At 45.2% G+C, this 14,737-nt stretch overlaps 1 protein-coding gene across 1 annotated transcript in view; it reads left to right on the top strand.

Annotated features, from left to right (window-relative positions):
• The window catches only part of GFOD1 (glucose-fructose oxidoreductase domain containing 1), a 145,048-nt gene extending 131,566 nt beyond the window's left edge, over positions 1-13,482 (top strand). The window contains exon 2 of the mRNA XM_006891613.1: positions 12,533-13,482. Coding sequence (XP_006891675.1) covers positions 12,533-13,452 — 920 coding nt within the window. The 3' untranslated portion in view covers positions 13,453-13,482. The remainder of the gene's footprint in view (positions 1-12,532) is intronic.
• The last annotated feature ends 1,255 nt before the right edge of the window (positions 13,483-14,737 follow it).

The following is a 14,737-nucleotide window of genomic DNA, read 5'->3' as shown; positions in this document are numbered from 1 at the left end:
AAGAGAAGTCATTATCTGGAACCAAGCTGCATTCAATTCTCAGTTCTAGACTCCCCAAATCACAGTTCCTAGAGCTTCATTTTCACTGCTGAAAGCTGGAAATAATATTAGTGCTCTCCTTATAAGGTTTTGCAGACCAAAGCTTGGGAGGGTATGTGAAACGCTCAGCTGTCTCTGGCTCAAAGAAAGTGCTCTACAAATGGGTACTGTTACTATTTTAAATCTTATCTTTATTATGAACAGACTAGACTGTGGGTTGGGTTGGGTTGGGAAGCTGTATTTTATCAGGAGCTCTCATGGGAATTAGTGATAAGGGATATAGTTTTTATCATTTCTATGGAGAAAATGACAAAGGAAGAAAGTAGAGAATCTAGGCACGTAATCTCTGCCATTACTGCCACTTTTCTTACACTTTGCAAGAAGAAACAAAGCACTATACTGTAGATGTGAAGAGAGATTGTGGGGAGGGTACATGGAAGGAAAAATAGATTCAAACTAATTGGATGTTTAATATACTATGAACTGTTTGTTTTAGGGTGACTCAGTGGCACCTAATTACAACAATGAACTGCTTGAAGAACAAATATATATGTCTAGAAAGAAGCACAGCCAGGATGCTCCCTAGAAACAAGGATGATGGCACTTTGTTTCCCATACTGTGAACATGTTATCAGGAGGAACAATCCCTGGAGAAGGAGGTTATACTTGGTAACATAGGGGGTTAGCTAGAAAGAGGAAGACCCTCAATGAGAAGGTCTGACACAGGGCTGCAACAATGGGGTCAAGCATAGCAACAGTGGAGTGGCTGGTGCAGGACTGAACATTGTTTTGTTCTGTTACGTGAAGATCCTTTATGAGTTGGGGCCTAACATAGCACCTAACAAAAGCAGCAGTATGTGAATGGAAATGGAATAAAAGCCCTGCAACTCTGAACAGTCCAGTTTTGGTGATTTCTCAGGCTCCCAGTTTATACAGCCTTGCTTTTTAGGCCATTTTCTGAATGGCCCTCTACACTTTTGAATGATGCATAGGCAAATTCCTGCTCATGCTTTAGGACCCTACCCAAATGCTACCTCTTCGGCAAGAGCTTCCTTCCACATTCAGAGCATTTGGGCACCCTGTCCTTTGTGTTTGTTCATTCTTGTTAGATGTTTGTCTTCCAGTCCTTCCTGTTTTATCTCACCTCTGTTAAGGTACCCTCGTGGTATAGTTAAATGTATAGCTATTAACCAAAAGTTTCATGCTCAAACCCACCAGATTTTTCAGATGATAGATGAGGTGGTCTGCGTCTGTATAGATATATAGCCTCTATGCTATATGGTCACTGTCAATCAGAACTGACTCTGTAGTAATTAGGTAAGACTGAACTGTGAACTCCTCATTCTTATTGTGTATTTGATCTCTAGTGCCTAGCACAACTGAAGGAACACTGTATGATTAAAAACCAAAACAATAAAAACCCACAAACAGGTTTCCTGCCTGAAAGGCAGACAAGGCCCTCCCAAGTTCTGTGAATGGGAAGACAGCATAGGAAGCCATATCTGATGGGACTCCTCTTGGGGATCCTGCCAATCTGCTGGGACAGCTCCAAGCTAGTCTTCAGGATCTGCTTCCATTCTAGCTTCCAGAAGATAAGGGGTTGTCAACATAAGAGGAAAAAGCAGGTGGAGGTGGTGGGAAAGTAGCCTTGGCTTTATTGAGTTCTGTCTTTGATTAGATAAGGCGGCAGGGCATGATGGGAAATGTTCTGGCAGGGAGGGGGGGCATTGATGAGCCAGGCTGATCATGTCAAGAGTGGCTCATCCCTGGATGGTAGTGGCACTCTAGGTCCACAGGGCCTTGATCAAGGACAAGCAAGGACATTTATTCTGTGGGACAGCAGAGGGCATGAGCATTTCCTTGGAGGTGCCAGCCAAGGCCCCTGCCCAGCCTGTAGTGGAGCATAGTTTGTATCAAGTGTCATCCTCTTGTGGTGATGAGATGGGAGAATTGAAATCCCAAAACACTGCCACATTCTTTTTCATAAAGCCCAGCTTCTGGAATGATCTGTTCCACATATAGATTGAAAAGGCATGGAGAATAGATACAGCCCTGACACACATCTTTCCTGATTTTAAACCATGCTCTGTTTGCACAACAACCTCTTAATGTAGGTGTAGGTTTTACATGAACACAGTTAAATGTTCTGGATTCCCATTCTTCTCAAAGTTAACCGTAGTTTATTATGAACCACACAGTCAAATGCCTTTGTGTAGTCAATAAAACACAAATAGACTTTCTTCTGGTGTTGTCTGTGTCAGCCAAGATCCATCCAGCATCAGCAATAATATCCCTGGTAACACGGTCTTTTCTAAACTCAGCTTGAATCCGTGGAAGTTCTCTTTGTACTGTTCTAATCATTTTTGAATGACCGTCAGCAATGTTTTGCTTGCACGTGATATTAATGATATTGTTCAATAATTTCCACATTCTGTTGGATCATCTTTCTTAGGAATGGGAGCACATATAGATCTCATTCTGGAAGTATTTCATTTAAACATTTCTGACAAGCAGGAGTCACAACTCTTCTGCATGGTCTTTTCATCTTCTTGAAGGTCCTCATCCAACTGATCACACACACCCCAACACCCCGCCCCAACATTAGCTGAACAGCACAGGTGGGACAGGACATTTTATGGGGGGGGGTCAGCAAATATTCCCTTTTGAGGACGAAGGTGCACATAGTATGTTCAATCATCCCACATGCATGCAAAAGCCCGACATTGAATAAGGAAGAGCAAAGAAGAATTGGTGCCTTTGAATTATGGTGTTGGCAAAAAAATTTATTTTTTCTTATCATGGATTGTTTCAAGAGCAAACAAATTTGTCACGAGGATGATGACACTTCATCTAACATACTCTAGACGTGTTATCAATGGGGACCAGTCCTTGGAGAAGCACAACATGCTTGATAGAGTGGAAAATAAGGAGAATACACAAGGAATGGCCTGACATAGTCGCTGCAATAATGAATTCATACATACCACCCATGGCAAAGATGCTGGAGATCAGGCAGCCTGGCATTCTGTTGTTCATGGAATCACTGGATCAGAACCAACTCAACATCACCCAACAACAGTGCTTGCTTGCCTTTTTCGAAAAGAATGTCTGAAAAATGAGGTTGGTTACTCAGCTTGATCTGAATAATTAAGTTGGTTCAAGTCCAAGTATCCTGCACAGACTTGGTTTACATCCATTGTCTTTATGCAAAGGGATAAATAGTCCAGAGAGAGTAAAGATGTGCCCCCAAGAAGGTCCAGGCTGCTCTCCATGTCTTCTCTGCTACTACCCATAGTGACAATGTACCCCCCAACACAGTATAACATGACTTCCAGGTGCCCAGACCAGGGGCCAGGGCCAGGGCCCTCGGTGGAGTGGGCTGAGCACACAGCAGCGGGCTGACTCAGTACCCGAGGTGAGCAGCCCACTCCCTACCATCCATCCCAGCCCCTCATCTACAGGAAGCCCCATCGTCCCCTTGCCATCACTGTGAGCACCTGTGGGCTTCCCTGAAGTTCAGCCATTCAGAAAATGTTAGTGGTCCGCAAAGTACTTTTTTCTCAGGCATTTTCATTTTCTCCCCACTTTTCATTTTGCTCAGCCTGTTTATTTGGGATTAAATAGAATCCATATGTTTTAAGTCCCTCTTTGTAATCCTGTGCAGTATTATTTTCCCTCAGATTGTTCAAAGGTCCAGTGTTTTTTATTTTGTGCATAGGAAGAGGATGCTATGTTTTGCCAATGAGGATATGAATCCCAAACCCAAAGAGGCATATTTTGCTGGCTGCTTCAGAAAATATGGGGTTAGGGGTGGTAGAGAATAGCCTTCTTGGCTTTCCAGAAAATTGTCCGCTCGGGAGTGAGGAAGCACAGAATGTCCCCTTCAGCTATGCAGAGGGAATACTGGTGGAGTTCTTCCTTTGTGTGTGAGGGGTACCTTTGTCAGGGGCCCAATTAGGAATGAGCTGGGACCGATTGTGGAACTGTCTTAGGTTCCTAGTGTTGTTGAAATTGTAAATATTCCTCAAGGGAATATCTTCCAAGACCAAGAAATTTTCTAAAAGTTCTAGATACTAAAAGTCTAAGTCAGGGTCAATGCTCTGTCACTTCTTTCTGAGGGCCTTTGGCCTGGTGTCTGGGGTACCTTGGCAATCCATGGTGTCCCTTAGCTTGTAGACAGAACATCACATGGCATTTGTCTTCTTGCGTGTCTCTGTTTTGTTCTTTTTATAAGGCACCACTCTGAGTGATTAGATTTAGAACCCATCCCACAGTTACCTTGCGTGTGTGAGCTCTTTCACGTCCCACAATAAAAAACACTATTTACAGATAAGGTTGTATTTGCAGGTACAAAGGTTATAGGATCTTCACTGAATCGTGGGGAACACAGTTCAGCTCATCACAGGGGCTTCTGCTTGCCCCTGACTCTTGCTTCTTCTTTCTCTTCAGTGGAGCTTACTTACCTTCATGTCAGAGCCTTGTCAGTGCGATGGCTTATAGAGGACAAACAGATGTGAGGCTTAGCCCACTTTTCCCCCTTTACTGCAAAGAACAGAGAAAGAGAAAAGGCTTTTTTCCTAAAGGGCTCCTTTTTGTGGTTTCTCTAGGGGTGATGAGAAAGTCATTGTGCTAAGGGAGATAAAAGTCATGAACACCCATGGTGTTCCCTGGAAGACAGGCCTCAGGGCCCTGGCCAACCAAGGCAATTTGGAAGGCAGACGTCTTATCTGATTCCTTCCGGGGAAATCTCATAATATATCCATGACTTTGACAGTTTGTAAGACGGGTGTATTAAAGCGCAGACAATGCAGACCCTCTTTACAATGCATAGGATTTCAGGGTCGAGGGGAGGAGACACACACACACACACACACACACACACACACACACACACACACACTGTGAATGACTCACATTTTAATTTAATTTTATTCCTTTATCTTAGCCCCACTAATCTGGCTAACAACTTTGTGATCTCAGGCCCTCCGCAGTTTGTTGTTAGGGCAGATTTGGTGAGGAAAACTGATCATCTGAGGCACCTGAGGGCCCCAGAGAGAGCTTTTTGGAAACACCATACAAAGGTGGGATGAGGGGAGAATGTACAGGACTCAGAAAAAACAAATGTATTGCTTCACAAACATGTGGACGGTGTCCTAGCTCTGTATTTTTAGTTTCTTTGGAAACTGGAGGTGGTGTCTTATTTTTGAGACTGTCATACAGGCTTCAAGAAGAAGTCTTAGAATTTATGCTGAAGATGCCTGTACTTCAGAACCTTGGAGAACCAAGCAGGATGTGAGTTTTTGTATGAATCTTCATGTTGCATTTGCAGAATGCAAACTTCCTAAGAAGTTTAAACAAGAAGACTTGCCTGTGTGAATTAAACATGCAAAATTCTGGTCTGGCTGAGCTCATGCCTTCTGCCCCGGCTCCAGGAATAGCAAGCAACAGATCATTAATGTTGGGACCTACCTGTTCACTGTAGACTTTGAGAATCCTTCTTCCAACAATTACATTTCGGGGTGCACAAATAGTTTGTACTTGATTACTAACCTAAAGGTTGGTAGTTTAAACTCACCAGTAATACCATACTATTTTTGGTATGGTACTGATAAAGTACTGAAGAGCAATGATGTCAGTCTGGAGACTAAGAAGCACTTGATATAGGTCATGGTCTTTGCAATTGCTTGCTATGTTTCAGAAAGTTGAACAATGACTAGGGATGATAGAAGGAGAACTGATGCCTTTGAGATGTGGTGCTGGAGAAGAGTATTGAATATACCATGGATGGCTAGAAGAACAAACAAGTTCATGGGTTTAGGGCTGTTTAGGGTCGCTATGAGTCGCAGGAAACTTGACGGCACATAACAACAACAACTGCAATATGCAGATGACACAACTTTGCTTGCTGAAAGTGAGGAGAACTTAAAGCACTTGTTACAGAACGTAAAAAAAAAATACAGCCTTCAATATGGATTGAATCTCAATATTAAGAAAACAAAAATTCTTACTACTGGACTGATAGATAATAATATCACGATAGATGGAGAAAAGATTGAAAATCTCGACAACTTCATCTTACTTGAATCCACCATCAACACCCTTGGTAACAGCAGTCAGGAGACGGATTGCACTGGGAAAGTCTGCGGTTGGGGACCTCTCCAATTACTGAGGAGCAATAATACCCATTTGAAGACTACAGAGCATCTGATTCAGGCCATAGTCTTTCTGATCACTTGCTATGCATCTGAGAGTTGGATAATGAAGAAAGATGGAGAAAGAATTAATGCCTTTGAACTGTTGGGTTGTAGAAAAGTACGGAACATCCCATGGACTGCCAAAAGACCAAACAAATATGTCTTGGAGAGGGTGCAACCAGAGTGTTCCTTGGAGACAAAGATGATAAAGCTTCATCTCACTTACTTCGGGAATGATGGTAGGAGAAGTAATTACTTGAAGAGGAACCTTGGAAAAGCAGAGAGACAGTGAAGGAGAAGAATATCTTCTACCAGGCGGATTGACACTGTGACTACCGCGGTGGGCTCTCGTGTGTGTGGCAGTCAGGAAGTGTGAGGATGGCACACGACAGGAAAGGGTTCAAATCTGTTGTTCATAGGGTTGCTATAGGTGATTCTTGACTTGATGGCACTTAACAACAACTAACATGGAAGAAAAGCCTGGGAATCTTCTGTGAAGATTACAGCCCACACAATTCTATGGAACACGTCTTCTCAATCATCTGTGGGTTTCCCCTGGGTCAGAATCAGCTCAGTGATAGTGGGTTTCATTTGAGCTTGCTTCTCTATCATCATTCTATTACGTAGGGGTGGGGGAGATGTTGTCCTATGATTATAAATGAAGAAACTTACACAATATGGAAAAGTCAAGTCAAGGGAAACAAAAATCCATTATAATCATATTCATGGGAAATTATATTGTTGACTTTACTTGCTGTTGAGTTGGTTGTGACTCCATATGTGTCAGAGTAGAGTGGTTCCACAGTGTGTCCTTGTCTGAGATCTTATGGAAGCAGATTGCCAGGTTTCTCCTCATGGTTCCAGTGGGTAAGTTTGAACTAGCAACATTTAGGCTAGTAGCCAAGTGCTTAGCAGTTTGCCCACCCAAGAATTCCTTAACAGAATTAGCCACTGTAAACATTCTGAGTTATTCCCTTTTAAGTTTTCTTTTTGAAGAAAGAGTTGGGATCATAGTGTGCCTTTGAACAGAAGGCTTCTTACCACTTCGCATCACAATCTTCTTGCTGGCTATTACTAAGTCTCCACAGCCTCACTTTCAGAGTCTGCACAGTGTTCCATTCTGTGGCCTCTCAGGCGTTTTCTCACCTATTCTTCCATTGTTGAGGTTTTGCAGTTTCCAGCTTTGTGCTTTAATAAATAATGCAGTGAGAAGTCTTGCTGGCATTTGAGATTATTTCTATATAATAGGTTCCTAGAAATCTCTTGACTCCTGAAGAGTCATGTTAAGATGTAGCTGATTCTCATTTGTAAGATGTCAATTTGCAAAAAGACCACAGACAACATTCAGGGGGGTTCCCGCTGAAGGAGAGACCTGCTGCTGGTTCTGTGAATGTGGGGGAGACCTAATAAAAGATCCAGATTTCACTCTTGAGGAGCACACACCATAATGTGGAACTATAGCATATCTTAAGGTATAAGGTTCATGTATCTCTGAACCTTAGGGCCCCACACATGCATTCAGGAAGTTGATAGAGGGGTGTGTGGGTGTGTGTCCATTTTCTGAAGGAGGAATCTTTGCATGAGTGCTTTCTTCTACAATGCTGCAAAGTGGTGACCCTTGTTCAGTGACTGGCTCAGGAGAGCAGTCATTGCTGTCTGCCATGTAGCGGGCCTCATCTCTGGATGGATCCCACACACAATGGAGTGAAGTGATGCCTGGTCCTTTGCTGTCCCTTCAGAGTGCTATAATCCATAGGGTATTCACTGGCTGATTTTCAGAAGATCACTAGACCTTTCTTCCTAGTCTATCTTGGCTTGGAAGCTCCGTTTAAAGCTGTTCACCATCATAGCAACATGAGAGCTTCTGTAGGCAGGCAGGTGTTGGCGACACATGAGTGCATTGGCCAAGAATCAGACTTGGTCCTTTGCAAGGAAGGCATACATTCTGCACTCCCCTTAACTAAGGACATATGGGGGAGTCATAAAGATTCTATCTTAACTTTTTCTATCATTATACTATTTTAAAAAATAATTTTACAACAGAAAAAAAGAAGAGAGACTTATCTTTAGTGACATTCCTAGAGTACAATAAAGAGATTGCAGTCAGGGCTTCTGGCTGAGGGACCTGGGTGGAGTGCAGGAGAGGTTACAAACTATCCCCAGCTGGTCGGAGGCAGATTTGGGCAGCATTCGTCATCTCTCCCTGCGGTACCCACCATCCTTTACATAAATATCTGCTCCTGGCAGCAAGAGATGGTGTTTCATAAGGCTAGTGCTACACAGTCAGGTTATCTGAATATGATACTAAGCAAATGCATGATACTTTGGGTGAGACAAAGCAATGCTTCTTCATTCCTTTCCTCAAGCCTCGAGTTGGACCTGGTTGCTAAGTTAAAAGAGCTTCCTACTGTTTGTTTATAGACATGGGAGGGCCAGCCTGCACAGTCTGAGGTGGAAAACACAGAGAAATGTGGTCCTGCCGGGGTTCCAAGTTCCCTCACTCACTGCTAGACTCTGACATATACACAGCAGTGGAAGGTAGTTTGTATTCCTTTCTTCAATTATGTGCTCAGCATTTTTGATGCTTTTTAGATAGGAAGGTAGTGAGCAGTGTGCCAAGCTATAGGCTGGTCCCCGGGTTCCCACGTCACAGATTCCAACAGTTGTGTCCATAGAGCCCACTTTGAGAGAGTCTGTGGATTTCCAACAGTCCTAGTGCCCACAGGACAATTGGGCTGGATGTGGGATCTACCTTTTCTGTGGTTTGAGTATCCAAGTCTTTATGAGTAGGTAGAAGTGCAAAGCTTGACTGAACAAAGCTATAAACTCAGTAGCTCCCTAAGTGTTCTCCCCGAGAATCCTTTCATCTAGTTTGACAGCAAAACAACTGCATAGCTTTGTCTTTGAGTTCCAGTTGGCTGCTTGTCCAGGTCCCAGCTGAGGTTTACTTTTCTCCTCCTTGCCCCTCTCTTGGCTTCTACAGATGAAATCCCTTATAATTTCCTGTCACTCTCCTGTCTTTGATCTTTTTCTGTTCTCCAGGCTTGGAACCGCCAAAGCTCAGCGGCGCCACACACTTCTCTGTATTTCACACCAACACAAGGACTGAGTTCTCGCCTGAGCAGTCTTCTTATCTGGCCTCAGAGCCTGTGGCCAAAAGCAACAAACTTCACCCTCACAGGCTAGGCACTGCCACCTGATCACCCCTGGGGAGTGTCTGCTCTTCCCGTAAGAAGCCAAAAAATGTATTAAACAAACACATCTGCGACTGCTGCCTATCCTAATCCAGAATGCAAAATAACACTCAAAATATAATCCTGCAGAAGAGAATTAAAAAAGAGACAAGAAAAAAAGACAGCTAAAGATCTAGACTTGTAAATTATGTCATTAAGAAGTTCCTCCTCTAAGTAAAACATGTTAAAATGTGTATGAATTTTTAATAAAAATATGTTCAATTATATATCACGTTGTTGTTACCTGGTGTCAAGCCAGAAACTCATGGGTGATGCTTCAGCATGTCAGAAGTTCATATTTTAGGCTTTAAGATATTTAACATGTCTTATGTCTTATATTTAAAATTCTATTTTTAAGTGTAAGCTATTTTACAGGTAAATAAAAACTTGTCTACAAAATGAGATATAGTGAGTAATGCCAATGTCAAGGCAGACAGTTCAAATCCACCAGCTGCTTCAAGGGAGAAAGATTGGCATCCTCCTTCTATGAGATTTACAGCCTCTGAAAACCTATTGCAGGGTTGACTAGGGGTCAATTCTCACTCAACAGCAATAAGTTGTTGTTGTTGTTGTTGTTGTTATGTGCCGTTGAGTCACTTGCGACTCATAGCGACCCTATGTACAACAGCCCTAAACTCTGCTCTGTCCTGTGCCAATCTCACCATCTCTGATACACTCATCCCAATTACCCCAATCACTGAATCAATCCACCTCATAGAGGGCCTTCCCCTCCTGCGCTGTCCCTCCACCCTACCAAGCATGATGTCCCTCTCCAAGGATCAGTCCCTCCTTACATGTCCAATATATGTTAGATGGAGCCTCAGAATCCTTGCCTCCAAGGAGTCGTGCAGTTTGACCCTTTCCAGGATGAATCTGTTTGTTTTCCTAGCAGTCCATGGTACCCTCAATACTCTTCTCCAGCACCACAGCTCAAAGGCATCAATTCTCTTTCTATCCTCCTTAGTCATTGTCCAACTCTCTGATGCATAACAAGTGATTGCAAAGACCATGGCCTGTATCAGACGCACCTTAGTCTCCAGAGAGACATCGTTGTTCTTCAGTACTTTGGAGAGGTTCCTAACAGCAGACTTTCCCATGGCAATACATCTTCTAATTTCCTGGCTACTGGTACTGAGAGTGTTGACTGTGGAGCCAATCAAACTGAAGCTGTGAACAATCTCAATCTCTTCACCATCCATCCTGATGTTGCCAATTGGCCCAGTGGTGAGAATCTTTATCTACTTGACATTGAGCCTCAATCCATATTGGATGCTGCAGTCCTTGACCCTCTTCAGCAAGCGCTTCAGGTCTTCTTCAGTTTCAGCAAGCAGGGTTGTGTCATCAGCATATTGCAGGTGGTTGATAGATCTTCCACCAACCTTGACCCCACATTCCTCCTCATAGAACCCAGCCTCCCGGATAATCTGTTCTGCATACAGCTTGAAAAGGTATGGAGTAAGTAGAAATTTTTATATCATAAAAGGTTAAAGTATGTGATTGTTGTTAAGTGCCATTCAGGTAACTCTGTAAACAGTTAATCAGTACCTTGGCCTCTCCTGTGTCATCCTCATCATCCCTGACACACTAGAGCCCACTATTATAGTCCCTGTGTCAGTCCCTCTAGTTGAGGTTTTTCTCTTCCTTTCCTGTCTCTCCACCTTTCTCAATATGATGTCCTTTTCCAAGGACTGGCCCCTCCTAAAAATATGTCCAATATAAGTGAGATTTCCCTAACCTTGCAAGTGTATACAAAAGCACTCTTCTCCAGAAATAAATGTTCTCTAAATTTAGGTCTAATATTTTAGAAACAAGACATTTAAAAATTTATGCTCTGGTGTCCTTAGTAGCAAAAAGCTAACTGCAATCGCGAAGGCACGTAGTTCAAGACCACTAGGTGCTCCGCAGGAGAAGGATGGACAGTCTCTTCCTGGGGGAGTAACTGCCCCTGAAATCCCACCGGAGAGTCAGCTATGAGTTGGTTTCAATTCTATGGTACACAATTATTTTTCATAAACTATCTTTTTACATTATATATAATGTTGTTGCTATGTGCCTCTGAGTTGAAACTGACTCATAGCTGACCCTCCAGTAGGTCACAAGTTTCTGTTTTATTCTTTGACTTTTAACATAAATGGCTTACTAGGCATCTGAGAGCTGGGCAATGACTAAGGATGACAGAACAATTGATGCCTTTGAGTTGTGGTGCTGGAAAAGAATATTAAATTCTTGGGCTGCCAAGAGAACAAACAGGTCTTTCCAGGAAAGGGTGAAACCAGGTTGCTCCTGGGAGGCAAGGGTTTTGAAGCTCCACCTTACATACTTCGGCCATGTTGTCAGGACTCAGTCCTTGGAAAAAGACATCATGCTTAATAGGGTAGAGGATCAGCCCTGAAGTTCCTGGATGTGAGAGATTGCCCCAGTGACTGTGGCAATGGGGGCAGGTATGTCGGGATATGGTGATATTAGCTCAGGATAGGGCAAGCTTCAAATCTCTTGTTTCAGGGTCACTATGAGTCGTGACCCATAGTCTTTACAATTGCTTGCTATGCGTCTGAAAGCTGGACAATGACTAGGTGTGCGCTGTGGTGCTGGAGAAGTGTTAAGTACCACCCATGGATGGCTAGGAGAACAAACAGGTTCTTCCTGGAGAGGAATTAAACCAGGTTACTCCTTGGAGGCAAGGATTCTAAAGCTTCGTCTGACATACTTTGGACATGTTGCAAGGAGGGACCAGTCCTTGGAGAGGGACTCATGCTTGGAAGGGCGGAGGGGCGGAGAAAGGGAGACCATTGATGTAGTGACTGGAGTAATGAGCGTGGGTGTATCAGAGATAGTAAAGTTGGCACAGGATAGGGCAGGTTTCACATAGGATCGCTATGAATCGCAAGCGACTCTACAGCACATAATAAACGACAACATGAGCCGTAGTAGACTCGACGCCACATGACATCAATAATTTATATTTAAGATTCTGTTGTAAGAATAAGCTCCTTCCCAGCCCTCCCCCCACTCCCGCCCCAGCCCAGCCGCTCGCGGCTCTGACGCCCTGTCTCCTTCCGCCTGCAGGCATCGGCAAGAACGTCATCTGCGACCGCACGGCGACGCCGCTGGACGCCTTCCGCATGACGTCAGCGGCGCACTACTACCCCAAGCTCATGAGCATCATGGGAAATGTGCTGCGCTTCCTGCCGGCCTTCGTGCACATGAAGCGGCTCATCGAGGAGGGCTACGTGGGCGAGCTGCTGGTGTGCGAGGTGCAGGTGCACAGCGGCAGCCTGCTGGGCAAGAAGTACAACTGGAGCTGCGACGACCTGATGGGCGGCGGCGGCCTGCACTCGGTGGGCACCTACATCATCGACCTGCTCACCTTCCTCACCGGCCAGAAGGCTGTCAAGGTCCACGGGCTGCTCAAGACCTTCGTGAAGCAGACCGACCACATCAAGGGCATCCGCCAGATTACCAGCGACGACTTCTGCACCTTCCAGATGGTGCTGGAGGGCGGCGTGTGCTGCACCGTCACCCTCAACTTCAACGTGCCCGGCGAGTTCAAGCAGGACGTGACGGTGGTGGGCTCGGCCGGGCGCCTGCTGGCCGTGGGCACCGACCTGTACGGGCAGCGCAACGGCGCCCCGGAGCAGGAGCTGCTGCTGCAGGATGCCACCCCCGTCAGCAACGCGCTGCTGCCCGAGAAGGCCCTCAGCGACATCCCCTCACCCTACCTGCGAGGCACCATCAAGATGATGCAGGCCGTGCGCCAGGCCTTCCAGGACCAGGACGACCGGCGCACGTGGGACGGACGGCCGCTCACCATGGCCGCCACCTTCGACGACTGCCTGTACGCCCTGTGCGTAGTGGACACCATTAAGAGGTCCAGCCAGACGGGCGAGTGGCAGAACATCGACATCATGACGGAGGAGCCCGAGCTGAGCCCCGCCTACCTGATCAGCGAGGCCATGCGGAGGAGCAGGATGTCACTGTACTCATAGCTGAGGACCTCAGGGACTTGGGCCTTCTGCGTGAGGCAGAGGGGGGTCTGCGGGCAATATGGAGGTGGGAGAAGGCCAGCAGTGTGAGTGAAAGGTAGCTGGGAAAACCAGATTGAGTTAACAGCCTGGGTGCGTTCACAGGGTTTGTAATTCGATCCCAGAGATCAGGTCCTTGCTAGGGCTTTGCCTAAGAGGCTTAGCTGTCCGTCTGCCTTTACTGTGAAGTGAGGCGTGGCTGTCCTCCTAACGGGTCCACACACACACACTTTGACCTCCTTGGCAAGCCCAGTGGTCCTGCAAGGTCACGGGTGCTGTCAGACCGCAGGCTCCCTTGTTGCCAGGTTCCCTGCGCCCTCTGGAGGCAGGATGAGACATTGCCTGCACGTGCCTATACAGGCCTGTTAGTGTGGAGGAGGGCGGGGTGGTCACTCAGCGCTTCAGGAAACCTCTTTATTCTACTTAGAGTATCTGAGGGAGGGGAAAGTACTTGGTAGCAACGTGTACAGCTTCCTTGATTGGTTGTTCGCCCTTTCAGGAAGCACGACCTAATGTCTACCTAACTGCTTCATTGGCCATGCCCTGATGGGGTGAGAATTGGTCCCCAGGGAAGGCGTCCCTAAAACCAAAAAGTGGAGCGTTAACCGTTTGGAAACAAGATGAGGCAGAGAGTAAAAGATCCCCTTGAGTTCTCAAAAAATGTAGAAATTGTACAGAGCCTCTTAATATTTCCAGTGTAAGAGGGGTTTGTGAATTTGCTAGTTACTGAAGTACTGAGGTAGTCCTGCCATGTGGCTCTCCAGGGCACTGCGGAGTAGACTGCTCAGGGTGAGACCATGTGATTTCATCCAAAGCCCTAGCCTCAGAGTCCTGGTGCAGCCATGGGATTCTTTAAAAGGGAATTTCCCTTTGGGCTGGCATGAGACTCTTAAGACCCACCTCTCCTACTTATCTGAGGAAGGACTTTTAGGAGATTCAGTCTGCTTTGCAAATTTTAAAGAGATACAGCTCAAATCTAGTTTTCATCCCATAAAAAAAAAATCAAGGCTCCCTACCACCCCCCAGCTTTGGCCTTTGCTCTCAGGATTCGAACACTCAAGAGATTTTGAATAAGTATTACACAAAATAAAAAGATCAACAAGGAACTCAATTTTCAGTGTTTATTAAACAAGGATTTTAGAGCCCTGTGAGGTATATACCTCTTCTAGGATTAAGAAGGCTCATGTTAGGGGTGGAAATGTCTTCTTTTTGGTCTGTTCTCTTGTCCTTTTACCCCTCTGAATATAGA

This window comes from Elephantulus edwardii, unplaced genomic scaffold, assembly GCF_000299155.1.
Source record: "Elephantulus edwardii isolate Elephantulus edwardi_28Jun2011 unplaced genomic scaffold, EleEdw1.0 scaffold00101, whole genome shotgun sequence".
In the NCBI taxonomy this organism is placed as follows: Eukaryota; Metazoa; Chordata; class Mammalia; order Macroscelidea; family Macroscelididae; genus Elephantulus; species Elephantulus edwardii.
Note: the sequence above shows the minus strand (reverse complement) of the source record. Positions and strands in the feature narration are given on the sequence as shown.